General features: G+C 41.5%; 1 protein-coding gene across 1 annotated transcript; it reads right to left on the bottom strand.

The window, feature by feature from the left end:
* Positions 1-6360: 6360 nt before the first annotated feature.
* LOC100354821 (oligosaccharyltransferase complex subunit OSTC-like) lies at positions 6361-7386 on the bottom strand. The gene has a single exon (XM_051827569.1). The coding sequence runs from the start codon at positions 7353-7355 to the stop codon at positions 6906-6908; it is 450 nt and encodes a 149-aa protein (XP_051683529.1). The 5' UTR covers positions 7356-7386; the 3' UTR covers positions 6361-6905.
* Positions 7387-18132: the final 10746 nt, after the last annotated feature.

Genomic DNA, 18132 nt, shown 5'->3' on the forward strand with positions numbered 1-18132 from the left:
AAAATGGCAAACTGAAAAAACAGGATGGAAGGAATTTTTTTTAAGATTTATTTATTTATTTATTTAAAAGGCAGAGAGGTAGAGCAAAAGAGGTAGAGAGAGAGAGGTCTTCCAACTGCCTGTTTACTCCCCAATTGGCCACAACAGCCGGAGCTGTGCTGATCCGAAGTCAGGAGCCAGGAGCTGCATCTGGGTCTCCCACGTAGGTTCAGGGGCCTAAGGACTTGGGCCATCCTCTACTGATTTCCCAGGCCATGGCAGAGTCATGAGGAGTGAACCAGCAGATGGAAACTCTCTCTCCCTCTCCCTCTCCCTCTCCTTCTCTCTGTGTGTAACTCTGCTTTTCAAATAAACAGATAAATCTTTAAAAAAATAAAGGGTTGACAGCATCCTTAGATGGTAGATATTGTCATCTCTGTTATCCCTTGCCTTCCACCCAGAAACACACTAGTGCCAATGTTAATTAGAGAATTATAAATTAGCTTGGACTAATCACTGTGGGGACAATGTATGTTGAAGTCATTTACCTTCCTCTCCACGTCGAGAAGACAAAGTGCTTATAAGATGGTATCATGGATTGGAAGTGGAGCACCAGGGTCTTGAACTAGCACCCCATATGGGATGCCAGCATTTCAGGTGGCGGCCCTACCCACTATGCCACAGCACTGGCCTTGGAAGGAATTTTTTTTAAAAATTATTTATTTATTTGAAAGGCAGAGTTACAGAGAGGCAGAGATGGATACAGAGAGAGAGAGGGAGGGAGGGAGGAAGGGAGGGAGGGAGAGAGAGAGAGTCTTCCACCCTCTGGGTCATTCCCCAAATGGCCGCAACAGCCAGAGCTGGGCCGATTTGAAGCCAGGAGCCAGGAGCTTCTTATAGGTCTCCCACGTGGGTGCAGGGGCCCAAGCACTTGGGCCATCTTCTGCTGCTTTCCCACGCCATAGCAGGGAGCTAGATCAAAAGTGGGGCAGTCGGGACTTGAACCGGTGCCCATAGTTTTACCCGCTATGCCACTACACTGGCTCCAGAAGGAATTCTTAGAGTTGAAATCTGATATTAATAAGCTAGAACAATAGGAAAATAATAAAACTAATGAATAAATCATTTACTTTCTAAACATCCTAGATTGTTCTTTAACAAAAATCTGTGAAATATGAGCGAGATATGAGTTACAATGTTTAAGTTGCTGCGTGGGATCCCCATGTCCCATATCGGACTGCTTGGTTTGAATCCTGGCTCCTTTGTTTCAATCCAGCTTCCTGCTGATGTGTGTCTTGGGAGGCAGTAGATGATGGTCCCTGCCACTTATGTGAGAGACCTGGGTGAAGTTCTGGATTCCTGGCTTTGGCCTGACCAAGCCCTGGCTGTGGTGGCATTTGGGAAGTGAACCAGGGAATGGAAGATCTCTCTCTCTCTCTCTTTTCCACTGCCTGCCTTTCAAATAAGATGAAAATAATACCTTTTTAAAAAGATTTTATTTATCTATTTCAGAAGTAGAGTTACAGACAGTGAGGAGGAGAGACACAGAGAGAGAGGTCTTCCATCTGCTGGTTTACTCCCCAAATGGCTATACTGACCAGAGCTGGGCCGATTTGAAGCCAGGAGCCAGGAGCCTCTTCCAGGTCTCCTATGTGGGTGTAGGGGCCCAAGGACTTGGGCCATCTTCTACTGCTTTCCCAGGCTACAGCAGAGAGCTAGATTGGAAGTAGAGCAGCCGGGACTCGAACTAGCACCCGTATGGATGCTGGCACCACCAGTGGAGGATTAACCACTGCCACAGCACCGGCCCAATACCCATTTTAAAGACTGTGAAATAAACCATTAGCTAATCTATCCAATGGCAGGGGTGGGGAGCAAGGAGCCAAAAACACCTATACAGAATATCAGAAGTGACAATGAGAAATTATCAGAGAAACAAAGGGAACACACACACAAATGTTAACAGACTATACTTGGATCTGGATACTTTTCTAGGAAAACACATCTAACCAAAATTTATCTTGGAGTAGATTAAACCCTTTAAACAGACAAATCCCACAGAAGAAAGGGAGAAAGTTGCAGAATGGTCAACCCCAATAAAGCACCAGGCTTGATGTCTTCATGTGAACACTGTCAAACCTATAAAGAATAGATAATTCCAGTGCTATGTAAAGAACAGTGGGTGGGGGATGAAGTGAACATTTCCAAATTATTTTTATAACAAATACAGTACAGATTCAATTTTGATCTAGCAATAGCACTTCTTGGAAATCATCTTAAAAATTCCCTTGTGGGGTTGGTGCTGTGGCAATGTAGGTTAAGCCTCTGGCTGTGGCTCTGGCATCCCATATGGGCACCAGTTCAAGTCTCAGCTACTCCACTTCTGGTACAATTCCCTGATAATGGCCTGGGAAATCATTGGAAGATGGCCCAAGTGTTTGGGTCCCTGCACCCACATGGGAGACCTGGAGGAAGCTCCTGGCTCCTGGCTTTGGATTGGCCCAGCTCTGGCCACTGTGGCTATTTGGGGAGTGAACCAGCGGATGGAAGACCTCTCTCCCTCTCTCCATCTCTCTGTAACTCTGCCTCTCAAATAAATAAATAAATAAATCTTTAAAAATATTTCTTTGCACACTTGAAATGATGTATGCACAATGTTAATCATTATAGCACTTTTTACAAATAGCAACATTGTAAATTAGCCTCATGCCATCTCTTTCACAGAAGAGAAATTACTCTTGAGCAGGCAGCTACACAGGTTCTTTGTGCATTTTGCTCATGGCTATCTGGAGCATAGAATTATATGCCTTACACCATAATACAATAAAACAATGTATATTGTGACATGAAAGCCTAATTGGAAATCCACCAAAATGATAACAGTGGATATATGTCCCTGTAGATAGATTTTCAGTGATTTAAATTTCACCAAACTTTTGCATAATTTCTAGACCTTGCACATGAGTGCACTATCTTCCATCTATAATTTTTTTATTTTTATTTTTTTTGACAGGCAGAGTGGACAGTGAGAGAGACAGAGAGAAAGGTCTTCCTTTGCCGTTGGTTCACCCTCCAATGGCCGCTGCAGCCAGCGCGTTGTGGCCAGCGCACTGCGCTGATCCGATGACAGGAGCCAGGTGCTTCTCCTGGTCTCCCATGGGGTGCAGGGCCCAAGCACTTGGGCCATCCTCCACTGCACTCCCTGGCCACAGCAGAGAGCTGGCCTGGAAGAGGGGCAACCGGGACAGAATCCGGCGCCCCGACCGGGACTAGAACCTGGTGTGCCAGCGCCGCAAGGCGGAGGATTAACCTAGTGAGCCGCGGCGCTGGCTCCATCTATAATTTTAAAGGCGATTTCAAAAGTTAAAAAGTAGCACATCAGTCCTATGTACATTGTGGTTTTCATTAAATGCTAGGAAATCAATTGTCTCCTTCCATATAGGTAATCCATAGAGATCAGTCAAAGGCCTTGCCTCAAAGTGTTCATTACAATCCGTGGTCTTTCCAATACCTGCATAAATAAGATGCAGGAAAAACACTTTAAGGCAACCTGAGTTTGATGATGTCATACCAAGAATTTACAACACTTTGCGATTCCCACTAGTAAGTATGCACTCACTGAATACTCACCAAATGAGCATAAGTGACAAGGTTGACCTCAGAATGAACTCAGAGAAGATCTAGTTCTGAAGTAGGTCAACTTCTCCACCACTGAGGTCCTGAACTTGATAGCTCACCAGTTAGAGTGAACCTTTTGGAACCCTCAGTCTTGTGACTGATTTTAAAACATCAATACTTTGCGGAATGAGCCATTCAATAGTTTTTTTGAGCCTCCCCCATTACATCCTTGAGGAAGAGGCCCACAGTGAGTGTAATGGATAATGGGCGCAAGTTGAATGTGGAGGGGGGAAGAGGTATCATAGCAACAATCATTTCACAACTGTTTTTAATTAGCAAATAACTTCATCATGCCATTTGGCGAATGAATGTGGCTATGGGAACAGATTTTTCTAAACATCTAAAGTCTCAATATTTCACTGGATGGGAGACAACAATGACTCCCATATTTCTCAGCTTTAAAGTAATTTGACCAAATACAAGGCTAAATAAAACATTGGTAAAATGCCAACATGCTTCAAAAAGGCTAGATACTTTAGTTTCTAATGATAAAAAAGTAGACTTTTTTATTACCTTTGATGAATACAGGTTCCATGATGCCATCTTGTGGACAAATCCTGTGCTAACACAGCAGCAGAGGAATCAGAAACACTTATCTCAATAGAATTATTGAATTGTCTTTGAACACACCTTAGAGCTGTTAATCTTTATATTTAGTGCTTTCCTTCCAATCCCTAATAGTTATAAGTTTTAACATAATTTTCAGCAAACTAATTACTGCCCAGAAAAGAACTGACTTTATATTAACAATGAGACATATGAGACCTTTTGGGTGTGCTGCCATTTAATAAACACTCTCCATCACACATTTCTTTTTTTTTTTAAGATTTATTTACTTATTTGAAAGTCAGAGTTACACAGAGACAGAAAGAGAGGCAGAGAGAGAGAGAGGTCTTCCATCTGCTCGTTCACTCCCCAGTTGGCCACAACGGCCGGAGCTGAGCTGATCTGAAGCCAGGAGTCAGGAGCTTCTTCCAGGTCTCCCATGCGGGTGCAGGGGCCCAAGGACGTAGGCCATGTTCTACTGCTTTCCCAGGCCATAGCAGAGAGCTGGATGGGAAGTGGAGCAGTCCGGTCTCGAACTGGTGCCCATATGGGATGCTGGCACTGCAGGTGGCAGCTTTACCCGCTATGCCACAGTGCCAACCTCCCGCCCCCCCCCCACTTTTTAATAATCCTGCAATGCCCTGATGGGTAGGAAGTCAGGTCAGCTTTGATATAAAATGGCTAAGCTGTCCAGGAAAGAATGTGGCTGAAAGTAAGGAAAAGTTTGGGATTCTGGGCTACCTCCTTGTATCACAGCAGAATGAGAATCAAATATGTCGATTTCCAAAGAGATGCCCAAGTAGTCTCTGAGGAATCTTGTTGGTCTGCAAATGGAAACAACATTTAGCTGAAATTATGGGAAAAATCTTATGAAATATAATGGAGGTGTGGGTGGGCAGGTAGGGAGAGGCGCTAAGGCAAGCACCACGACGTTCTGCTCCCATGTGAGTTCTCTAGAATGGCGTGCTCATCCCTTGAGTGTCTTCTGCATACCAGGCATTTTAAAAACATCATCATGCATGATTCTCACCATGTCCCTGGTGCAATGGTATGATTCTTATCCTGTAAATGAGGACAAAGGGGCTCAAAGATGAGCGTGAGAAAGAATCAAGGGTCTTTGAGATTCAGATGATAGAAAGTTACTGTGAATGACATTCCATGGATGGTCTCAGCATGCTGTGAAGAAAAGAAAAGGCCAACAATGTGTGGAGGGGTAAATATTTAAAGACATATTTACTTACATAGTACGTGAATTGTTACCCTATCCCTCAGGACCCCTACAAAACAAATAAATATCCACCATCACACAACAGGGGGGAGGCTGGAACACTATCACTCTCTGGCGCCCAATCTACAAATCTCACTTTCCCTAGATATTGGTGGCTTTACATTCAAATCCATATTCTCATATTTGCCAGAAAGACATCTGACCATCACTTCCACAATCCTTGGATTGCTTTTTTTCATTTTTTAAAGATTTATTTATTTGAAAGGCAGAGTTGTAGAGAGAGAGAGGGAGAGGGAGGGAGAGAGAGAGAGAGAGAGGAAGTCTTTCATCCACTGGCTCAATCCCCAAATGGCCACAATGACTTGGGTCATTTTCTACTGCTTTCCCAGGCCATAGCAGAGAGCTGGATCAGAGGTGGAGCAGCTGGGACTCAAACCAGTGTTTCAGGCTACAGCGCTGGATTTCTGAAAATTGTTTTGAAACACACACCTACTCCATCCTGCTTCTTTATGGCAAAACAAGAGCTTTCCAAAGAGGATAAAAAGTTAAATTCAAACTTTTAAAAAATTTTTTTTGACAGGCAGAGTGACAGTGAGAGAGAGAGACACAGAGAGAAAGGTCTTCCTTTTTCATTGGTTCACCCCCCAATGGCTGCTGCGGCCGGTGCACCATGCTGACCTGAAGCCAGGAGCCAGGTGCTTCTCCTGGTCTCCCATGCGGGTGCAGGGCCCAAGGAATTGGGCAATCCTCCACTGCACTCCCCGGGCCACAGCAGAGAGCTGGACAGGAAGAGGAGCGACCAGGACAGAATCTGGCACCCCGGCCAGGACTAGAACCCGGTGTGCTGGTGCCGCAAGGCAGAGGATTAGCCTATTGAGCAGCGGCGCCGGCCAAATTAAAACTTTGATATGAAAATGTTAGATCAGGTGTTTTTTTTTTTACTTAGAAAAATTATTTATTTCTGCTCCTTTCATACATCATATTGGTCAGGAAAGCCTTGCATACATATCTGAAACATCATACTATCACACACTCTGTTTAAAGGCAAAGCACCATAGGTAAAGCTGATCAGCTGTCTAGAGTTCTCAGCTTGTGGGATCATGCTTCGTGTTTTACATTGAGTTCTGAAAATCAGAAATGTCATCTCCAAAAAATGTTAAGGGGGTTGTAAAAAATAATCACTTGATTCAATATTACAAGTATATTTACTTTAAGAAATGAAAAACTAAGAAGAAAATGCCAGTCATTATTGGTATGTCAGTACAGGTCAGCGGGAAAAAATACTGTGATAAACTGTGTCTCTGACACCACAAAGAAATTCTAGTCCAAGCTTTAATATGCTTCCTATGCTTAGTCGATACTTTTACTGCTGTTCTTCATTCTTTTCCACATTTCATGTAGAGGATTGGTACAGCCTTTAAAACTTTATTAACAGGAGCAAATCCAGTATCTTGATTTCTTCTCAAAAGACACTCTAACCCATCAGATAGCCCGGCAGTTTCGTTCTCATGAATACTCTAGCCATGAAAAAAGCCAATAGGACACAAATGAATCCAATGAATAGAAGAAGAAATCTATTGAGTTTTGGAATATTTGGTGCATTGGATCGGTGTAGGATGATGAAACCTAAATCTCCCATTGTAAACAGGAAGCTGGATGCAAGTCCTTCCATAATATATTGTCCATTTACTCTGTAGGCCAAGAAAGCCACTGGCCGATGATGCCCGTGTTCATCAGTCATAGAGCCAACACTTGGAGGTTCAACAATAACATCGTAAATTATTCCTCCGGTGATGAGGAAGTAAGACACCACCACCAGAGCGTACACCGTCATGGCCGACGGCATGTGCACCCACGGAGGCTTCTTCAGCTTCAGATTGGGACATTTGAGCACTAAAAACGGGACTCGGTACAAGGTCTCCATGTTAGCGGTGGCACGGACAGCAATGGGCCCCAGCCCCACACCAGATCAGGTGTTTTTGAAAGTTGACATTCTGATAAAGTCAGTGCGTCTGTAATGGTAGTGCTTACAGAGTGCACAGGAACACAAGTAAGGAGTGGGAAAAATGTCACCGTCTAGTTAAAGGAATAGATGGTAGAAACAGGATCTCTACCACACAGTTACTAAGCAGTGTTGATGGGTTGATTTTTATGGTGTTATTGGTAGTTCCTAACAACAGGAAAGGGGTTTCAGCATACCCATAAAAGACACTATGGCAGACAGGAGACAGGTGCTGCCCTCCACCCAACACCTATCACTGCACAAAACATAAGGTTGCTTTTACTTGTTTGGTGGATCTTGCCTAATCTTTCCAGTTCCACTCTCTTCGTGCTACTAACCCATACGTTGACAGGTACTGGACTTTGCCATCACAGATCCAGAAGAAGATGAGGACTATCCAAATCGGCCACAAGACCTGCCTGGGGGGAGACAATCTAGTACCACTGCAAGAAAATGCTGCAGCCTGCAAGTTTGTAGGTGAGTAGGTGCGGTAAATTTCCTCTTTCTCCTAACTTGAGTAACTTCTCAAAGTGGTTGGTGCAGCCAAGTCCCTCATGCAGCCTGTTTGAGTTAGGCCAAAAGAGGGAAAGAGAACAAACAGGAACTATATGAATCAAAACACAAGACCGGGTTGAGTCTGCAATTTCAGAGATCTGAGTGTCCCTTCAAAAGGAGTGTTGTCCTTGCTGCTTTAATCAAAATCATGGAGGAATTATTAAGTATTGTATTGAGAAGCATTGCCAATTATTTGCTGGAAGGAGAGGTTCAGACTCCACTTTTTCTTTTCAGTCATAAGGCAGCTGGCTCACACAAAACTGTGGACAACAGGGGCAGACACGTAGCCTAGCAGTTAAGATGTCAGTTAAGACATGCATGTCCCACATCCGAGTGCCTTCGTTTGAGTCCTGGCTCTGACTCCTGATTCCAACTTTCTGCCACTGTAGACTCTGGGAGGCTCAAGTAATTGCGTTCCCACCACCCAAGTGGGAGATCTGGATTGAGTTTCCAGCTCACGACTTTGTCACCCCCTGGCTGGTGTGGGAGTCTGGGGATTTGAACCAGCGGATGGGAGCTTTTTCTCTGTCATTCAGCCTCTCAGATAAAATTTTTAAAAACCTATAGATGACAAACGTTTGGGATGATTTTCGTATTCTCACTTTGTTACTGACTACTAACACTAATACACCATGTAAGATTATTGGTAACAAATTACTCAAACAGGTATTCTGGTTTACTTAATATACCATGAAATGCACATTAGACAACTATGTTTTTGCCTTAGTAATGATAATACAAAATTTCTGACATGGAAATGATCTGCTATCACTCAGAGCGATTTTATGAAGAATTCCTTCAGTAAGTAATGTTGTGGGGAGGAGCATTTGACACCAAAGTTAAATCACCACATGGGATACTTGTATCCCATATCAGAGAAGTTAGTTTGAGTCTCATCTCTTCTGCTTCCGATTCAGCACTTCTGCTAATGTGCAGTGGGTGATGGCTCAGGGACTTGGGTTCCTACTACCTGGACGTGGAAGACCTGGATTGAGTTCCAGGTTCCTGGCACTGACCTGACTCAGCCCTGGCTACTGTAGGCATTTGGGGAGTGAACCAGTGAATGAGAGATCTGTGTCTCACTCTCTCTTTCTTTCAAATAAAATGAAAATAAATAATCAAAATTTAAAAAATAAATAATGTTATGCTGACATTGGACAAAGGTCTTTGAGGAGAAAACAACTGAAAAATGGATAGTTACTAATATATAGATTGTGGAATTTGCTCTTAATCAGCAAGCATGTCTCTAGGATACAACAATGAGTGTTAATAAAAGTACCTTCATTCTACACTTAGGTATTGTTTAAGGTCTAGGGCTCTTTCTGAAAAGTTAGGATTAGTGAAGAATTAGTATCTCAATTCCTAAAAGCCTCAGAACACTGGGAAAGTAAAACTCAAAAACCAGCAATAAATATTTCACATTTTAAGCACAATTGAGGTGGGCTTAGAAAATATCAATGCTTCATCAATATAATTTTAACCAGTTATGGTCAAAATGCTACAATAAAAAAAAAGAGAAAGAAAATGATGAAGAGCGTTTGAGTTCTGTGCTTAAAATGAAGTACACATAAAGTTTAAACTGGTTATAACAAAAGCCTATAGTTGTGCCTCTTGAACTATAAAGAAAACAAATTTTGGCAGTCCTTAAGTGTATATAGCTTAAAATATAATTTTTAGCATTTGGCACCATATGTATGCCATTATGTTTGATTTTGCATTACTGTTCAACAATGAAGCTTTGTTTAAGGCTTTGTTTTTTATGATTATAAAAGAAATAAAGCACAACCACAGTATTTCTTTCTTAAATTTCATCACTGCTGATGTGGTTCTTTTGTGTTAAAAAATGCAACTATAAAAACTGAAAAATTATAGAGTAATATTGCTGTTCTGCTGATTTTAAATATACAGTACATCATGCATACTTTATAAGCAAGTTAAATGGAGGTAAAGCTGAAATCATAGAAGATGCACATGACTTTTCAAAATCCACACAATGTGTTCTGAAACTTTTGATGATTAATACTATGCATCTGCGATCAGTGAACTACGTGGTTTTGAGTTGGATGTAGACGTTAATACTACTACTTGAGCTAAACTTCTGCATGGTTCATAACTTTTAAAGTGGGTAGTTAATATTATGCATGTTATCCTTTCTTCCATTTGTGCCTATATGTGTACATTTGCAAACAAAAAAAGTTAATAATCAGTGATAGTCCTTTATAAAATATGTCAATTCTGTTTAGTAATTAACTGATCTTGTCTAACCTTAAAATTTTGTGATTATGGATCTCTGCTGCATTTATTCTAAAGCCCCCCACCAAAATTATCTAGTCATTTCAAATATCAATGTTAGCCTGGTGTATTCACTGCCATATGCGTTATTGTTCTTTGTTGCTGTTTTATGCTTTCGTATTAGCAAGATATGAAATTCTGTGGAAAAAAAAACCCTTTGATCTTAAAAAAAAAAAACCCTTTCTGTAGCAGGAAACACATTGCTTGTTTTGAGAACTTTCCTATCAAGAATTTAGTAGAAGCAAGTATTCTTCTATCATTTTGATATTTTTGTTAATGTTTCCAAACAATGTACTTTGAAATCAGAATCACTCTTATCATTTTCATACACTTCTGATGCTCTTCATCACATTAGTGATCATAAATGAAGTGTAATTTCCCAACCCCTGCCCACAAGAGGTAAGTAAGATCTTACTGTAAGTTGAAGGGTGTTCTGCCCTAACTCAAGGCTTGTGAAGAATGAATTGCTGTTGAGTTTGATTGACTGTTGATGGACTGTGGTGTGGTGTTTTGGAGGTTATTGAATGCAACTTACAATGCTCAATAAAATTTTTTATTCTTTTAGTAAAAAAAAAAGAGAAGTAATTAAATCATTTTAATGTGAGCTAATATACATAATTCACATCAATATCAAGAACAAACTAGCTAAAAGTATAATAAGCAAACCTAACCATCACAGTTATCAAGGAAAAGATTTTGATTTCTGAGAAATTTTCAAGGTTATTCTCAGTTGATTAGAGCCCCCAGGTTTTTGAGCAACGCAAGTATTTTCCTTTAATCTGATAGTCCTCCTGAGTGGCCAAGTGTCACATGATGGAAGAATGAATATAATTAGGCAGGTATTGACTATTTCTCAAATCGATATAGTAGCACTCAAAGCATTAAATCACAGTGAGAACTTATGGCCAAAGGGGCAGGGACAGTATCATCTGATACGGGGGAGGAATGGCATGTTCCTTTTAATTCTTGTGCTGACCAGCTTGGCCCTAGAGAGCTCCTAACCTGCTTGTTTGTAAATAGAATGCACACCAATAATTTTTTAAATGTGAGAATAGCTGGGAAGGAGGACCTAGGCCATATTTAAAGAAATAAAACTAAAGTAAATGCACAATTATGGTTCTAAAATAAAATCTAAAACTAACACAAGATGACTGGCAAGGGTCATTCATTCCCAACAGAAGAGCACTCATTTGGGCATGAATTTCTCATTTGTAAATTAAAAATGTCCCATGATTTTTAAAGGAAATGCATGAGAATTCTAAAGATTGGATGAAGTTGAATTGAATTATGTGATAGTCAACATATGATTTTTGTGGGAAAATGAAATCCTAAATGGTTCTAAACAATGTTTAGTGATGGCTGGTGACTGGTACTTCTTGGTGTATTCAGTCTCATAAAACAAAAAACACTCTGCCAGATGGTCAGTGTGCAATCATTTACATTGAAATACCACACAACGTTCTTCATTTTTAGTAGATATATGAAATAAGACACACAAAGACCAAAATGTCAGCAAATATAATGGTATTAAAATAGTTCCCTGATAAAATAAAATGAAAGATTTGGCTATATAGCCACTTGAAAATAGAACTATTCTGAAACAAAAAGGCACATGGGCAATTAGAAAAATATTTTCTTCATTTGTGAATTGGAAATAATGCAAAATGCTTAAGGGGTGAAGATCCACATTTAATTGAATAAAATTATGTCAGACAGAAATCTACTGTAAAATAAAATCCTAACCATGGTTAATGGCCCCTCAAGAAAGAGTTAAGAGCATTCATTGACATAAAATGTCAAGGACTCAACAAAATTATGATCAAGAAACAGATCAGAATTTAAACAATATGAATTATGTCAAATGTGCATTATATTGTAAAATCAAAGGCACTCAATCAGACATTGTGTTTCCTCTGTAGACTGGGATTTCATACTGCCTTTTATTTTCATTTTGTAAAAATCTTTTATTTATTTGAGAGACAGAGAGAGTGGCAAAGATGTACAGAGAGACAGAGATAGAGGGCGCTCCTATTCACTGGTTCAGTCTCCAAAAGCCCACAATGGCGGGGCAAGGCTGGTATTCAAACCAGAGACTCGATTCAGGTCTTCCACATGGGTGGCAGCAACCTAATTACTTGAACCTCCCAGGGTCTGCATTAGCAGGAAGTTGCACTCAAGAGCCAGAGTATAGTATTGAACTCAGGCATGCCAGTGTGGATTTGAGTGTCTCAACTTGTCTCTTATTCTCTAGCCTAAATACCCTCTTCTCCATTCTATCATTTAAAGTAAAATTTTGAGGAAGCATCAGGAACAAAATTTAATTGAATGTTATGTAAAATTGAATAACCAACAGTATCCCATGTTGGCTGATGACAGTGACTAAGGGACATCCACAGTAACCCTAAAAGTCAAGAGTTTGGCCTGCCAATTTCCAAATATACACAAGGAAAATGTTTTCACTTGAAGAATATTTGTGGAACATAGTGAAAATAAAGATTAAGCACATTCCAGTAACTGAAATGTCATGAAAACAACTGATGCTATTGTAACGTTAAATAAAACAAGAAATAGGATCTCTGGGAGCTTGACTAACTTCAAGGTGTTAAAGCAACACACTCCTGAAAGAATACTATTCTAATTATTTGTAAAGTGCAGATACACCAACAGCATCAGACCACACTTAGATGATACACAATGATTACTAAGGAGGCAAATCACATACAAATGGAGAAGTGTCCCTGGTGAGTGAGGATGCCCACTGCCTCATTTTTGAGTCAAAATTACTAGGAATTTTTGCTTCTTTTAAACACAACGTATGAATAAGACAGATTCCAAAATATAGTCAAAGAAATGTTATAAAATACACAGTTAAGTTATTAAATACACACAAACTTCAATTCAAGGGAGCTAATGACTGAAAGCTATCCCCATCCCAAGCAGGTTACTTTCCTTCTTTGCAGCACAAAAGTAGCGGAAATATAAATTTTGATTAGAATAATGCAATATAACGTAACATAATGTAACATATCATAACATAACAGCCAAAATAAAAATATAAGCAAACACAAGTTGGTAGCATCTACCCAATGACCCAATACAATAATGGCAAAATCTGGTCCTTAGTGCAGCCTCTGTGCAGTCCAGGGCTGAAACCAGCTCAGCCAACTGCACCAGCCATTTCCTCATTTTTGAGTTCAAAACACCATAAAACCTAAATATTATCAATAGGCCAGTCCAAGGTTAACATTTCAAAAACAACATTTTCTGAAAGACTCATTACATTGTTACATAAAGGACATCACTGCACCTGATGTGGCTAAGGATCTTTTCTGTCAGGAATCCAGAAGTTCATGGACATATCTATTAAAGATGTGGGAACACACCGTAATGTGATTTGATCAAAATCACACCACAGACCACCATTCAAGAATTAGGATTGGGGCTGGCATTGTGGTAAAGTGGGTTAAGCCATGGGCTACAGTGCTGGCATCCCATTATAGGCTCTGGTTTGAGCCCCAGCTGCTCCATTTCCAATTCAGCTCCCTGTTAATGCACCTGAAAAAGCATCAGAGGAAGATGACCCAAGTGCTTGGGAACTTGCAATCATATGGGAGATCCAGAAGAAGCTCCTGGCTCCTGGCTTAGGCCTGGTTTGTGGCCATTTCACATAAATAAATAAATCTTTAAAAAAGAATTAAGATCAGTTAAACATATTATTGTGATCTCTAGGAGGGGAGCCACCATATTCCCATATCCTATGGGGGACCCAACCACGGAAGCCAAGCTGTTCAATCCAGCATTTAATGAGCTTGATCACAGGCTAGATATTCTTTGATAGTCTATCACCTTGTCTTCAAGCATCATCATTGGAAGGTTTGAAATTACTGACAGAGAAATTGTCCACTGTCTCCAGGTCTACAAATGAGGATTCCACCCATAATTCAAGCCCCATTTAAATCAATCAAGTCTGCTTGAACTGTCATTGCCTATGTCCTTCTCTCAATGTCCAGTTCTACTACTCAAGTCTTTGCACAACCATAGCCTCTGTTTTCTGTTATCTATGATCTCGGAAATTTCCTTCACTCAGCTTATCTAGTCCCAGCTCAATTGCACTCTCTTCCAGGAATCTTCCATACTTTCTTCCACTGGCCCCTGCAGGCAGATGGTACACTGGGCCTGAGTTGCCAGAGAAAGGTGTGGTATCTCTAATCAAAGTGCACTGGGCAGGGCACCATGTGATGAACCCAAGGTCTGCCCTTGGAATTTTGATAGTCCAATTGAAGTTGCCATAATTGTGGGAAGGCTAGGGGAAACCGACAAAAAAAGGTAACTCATAGCACCCACCTAAGATTGCCTCCAGCCATGGATTCAAACAACTCTCCATCATCCTTTTCAGCATTTTGTATCCTTTCCTCCATTATTGTCTCTAAGGATCCTGCCCTTCTTCAAGGCCCAGGCATAAGAGAACAGATGACAGTATTACCTCATGATCCCTCTCCCAACCCAAAGAGTTATTTCTTCTGCTGTTTGATGAAATTTAATGGGATTTCAGCTCAATTGCAAAGGTCACCAAGCTTCATGATTATTCACAGTGGGACTGGAACACGGCTCCTTTGGGGAAGCCATTTGCTGAGTGATGTTTTGCAGCTGCTGTAAATGTGTGAGCTTGTACAAACAGGGACTTACAATTCACCTAAGGTGAGAGACTTGAATGCTGACCTCACCTGCTCCCAACTGTAGAAGGTGAAGCATACATTTATGGGTCATGAGAATTGAACTGTACAGGCTTTGTGCACAGTACCCATGGAAAGGGCACTCTAATGCTAGCCCTGTCCCAGCCACAGGGAGGATTATCTGGGAGAAAGGAGAGGTGAGTATCCTTGTGTGCATAGTGTTAGGCAGTAACTTATAATAGCCTACCCTTACTGGAATACTGCAGCCAGTTGTTGATGTGACAGTTTATTAAGTCTTGGAATAGAAACTTGAAAGGATACCAGTACCAACTATATTGGGTAAGGAAAGACAGATGGCTAGATAGTTGGCAAGTGGTAGGAATACACCCATTGGCCAAGATAGGTGACTTGGCCACTAGTGTCCAGATATTCCTTTGCAAGCTCAGAATGCTGACAGGTGAGTATTTCTAGAATTTGTGTTTGGGGGCAAGACTTTTACGAAAAACATCAGAAGGGTAGTAGAGTTGTTGTAGGCTTTCTCCAGCAATTGCTCAGCAATGGATGTAAAATTTAAGCTGCATGGGTAGTGAAAGGAAGGACAATGGCTGTTGATGTGAATCATATCTTATAATCTACCAACACTTCACCATGTGCCATTAATCCTGTTCCTCTAACTGGCTCCTCCTCCTCTTCTTCTTTTAAAGATTTACTTATTGCCAGCACTGTGGTGGAACGGGTTAAAGCCCCAGCCTGCAGTATCGGCATCCCATACGAGCACCAGTTTGTGTCCCGGCTGCTCCACTTCTGATCCAGCTCTCTGCTATGGCTTGGGAAAGCAGTAGAAGATGGCCCAAGTCCTTGGGCCCCTGCACCCACGTGGGAGACCTGAAAGAAGCTCCTGGCTCCTGGCTTCGGATCAGCGCAGCTCTAGCCATTGAGTGAACCAGCGAATGAAAGACCTCTCTCTCTCTCTTTCTCTCTCTCTCTCTCTCTCCCCTTTTCTTTCTCTCTCTTTCTCTCTGTCTGTAACTCTACCTCTGAAATAAATAAAATGTATGAAGTGTACAGATCTTGAGAAGACATCCCATTCCTCATCTCCTGTCCTCCCAAGGCATGCTTTAATATTACAGGTCAGATCACACCACTGGCAGAGCTTCTGGTTTTATTTCTCCTAGCCTAAACTGCCATACATTGATTATCTCACAGTTCGGGCATGGCTTAACTGGCTCCTTTGCTCAGAATCTCACAAGACTGAAATGAAAATGTTGAAAATTACAGAGATTTGCTAATGCAGAGGTTCAGTTGCAGAAGAATCCAATTCTACATTTGCTCAGGTTAATTTTTAAGATTTATTTATGTATTTATTTGAAAGGTGGGGAGGGAGAGATCTTACATTCACTGTGGGCACTCCCCAAATGCCCACCATACCTGGTATTGGCCTAGACTGAAACCAGCAGAAACCCAGAACTACCCATCTGGTATTCTCACAGGGGTGGAAGGGATCCAATTACTTGGGTCACCATGTGCTGCCTTCTCAAGTGCATTAGTAGGAAGTAGGATGGGGAGTGTGGGTTTTCTAGTACTGGAGGGCAGCTTAACCTGTTGTGCCATGGTGCCCATCCCTGACTCAGAATGTTGAAAGAATTCATCATGTTACACCTGTAGGGCTGAGGGCCCTAGCTTCTGTTTGTTGGCTGGAGATTGCCCTCTTCTCTTAAAGGCTGTTGAAGTTCACAGAGGCCATCTGCATTCTAAGCCATGTGAACTTTCCCATCATGGTGCTTGGGTCATCAGTCAGGAGAGCCTCTACAGGGAGTTGGTCAGCAAGATGGGGCCTTATACAAAACAATGGACTCACAGGTATGGCATCATATTACCCAGGCCATATTCTAATGGTTAAAAAAGTATAGGTCCCTTCTGTACTCAGAGGGATGGGGACATCAAGGGCCTGCAGTGGCCACCAGTGAATGAGCTAGTGTGAGAATGGGGTTAACAATAATACCTCAAATGTGAATGGCAATTGTGGGCATCTGCTCACCTAACTCCTCAGCTCCTAAGAGCTTCCTACCACCCAAAACAACATCTCAGAGGGTCCCTGAGCAGAGGGATACATACTGCAGGGAAAACCCTTGCTGGTTCAGGGAACAGGCAAAAGTAGCTAGATGGGAGTGACTCAAAGCCATAAGATTCATTCTGTAATAAAACAGAGTAATAAAAGGGATATAAATCAAGCTCCAGCTCTTATCAGTCAGCAGGATTATTTTTATTAGAAAAGGCCAGCATGACTGTTTTTCATACAATGCTTTATGTCACCTTCTATTCCCTTGAGCCATTAGTGGCATTTTCTGTTACTAATTTAAGTTTCTTTTCACATTTACATTTACATTTGCCTCTGGTCTGATCGAGATGGAATTTTTATAGACGAGGTTTTAAATGATAGAGAGGAAGTTCTAAGACCCAATGAACAACATCAACAAGCATAAAGCAATAGGAAGAATGGAGCATACTCCAAGAGCAGTCAATGTTCCCTGTGGATGACGAGGCTGGGGGTGCCAGTCACCACAGCATGGGATACAGTGAGTCCAACAACTGATTCTAGAGATAGAAGGTGATACTGTGATTTAGAACAGTTGAGTCTGAATCAAGGTAGACTGCACTGGGCACCTGGTTATGCATTTAAGGGACTTTCAGTAGTATGCTTGAGTGTGTGGGGGGGAAGGTCTAAAATCAGATTGGTTGCATGGGGCTGTGAATGTACTAAAAATAAATACATCATACAGTGTAGTTGGGTGAACTGCATGTTGTGTGAACTATACCTCAATAAGAAGTTTACAACCAAAGAGGCAGCAGGCCAGACTAGGTCCCAGGGCTAGAGTTCACATGCCATACTCAGGATCAGCATCTTTATTTCTTCTCTCAGGGCTCATGCCCACCCCACCCCCCAGCCTAGGGGTGTCTAATGTCAGCACACGTGCAGCCCCCGCACTGTATGCGTGGTGGAAGTCCCAGTTCAGAACACTTCAGCCTCAGAATCTCTGCTAAACAGCTTCCTTCATGCCCTTTCCATCTCACCTGCGGAAAACACGTTGCTTAACCCAGCCCTCTATGATCAAGTATCCTGTCTTCCAAATTATGGCAAAGAGCCTGGGAGTTAACATATCCCAGGAGTCAAAATGTTG

This window comes from Oryctolagus cuniculus, chromosome X (genome assembly GCF_964237555.1).
Source record: "Oryctolagus cuniculus chromosome X, mOryCun1.1, whole genome shotgun sequence".
NCBI classification, from domain to species: domain Eukaryota; kingdom Metazoa; phylum Chordata; class Mammalia; order Lagomorpha; family Leporidae; genus Oryctolagus; species Oryctolagus cuniculus.

What these genes read in the sequence shown, in the direction of transcription:
- LOC100354821 (XM_051827569.1), bottom strand. Translation starts at nt 7,355, where the DNA reads ATGGAGACCTTGTACCGAGTCCCGTTTTTAGTGCTCAAATGTCCCAAT.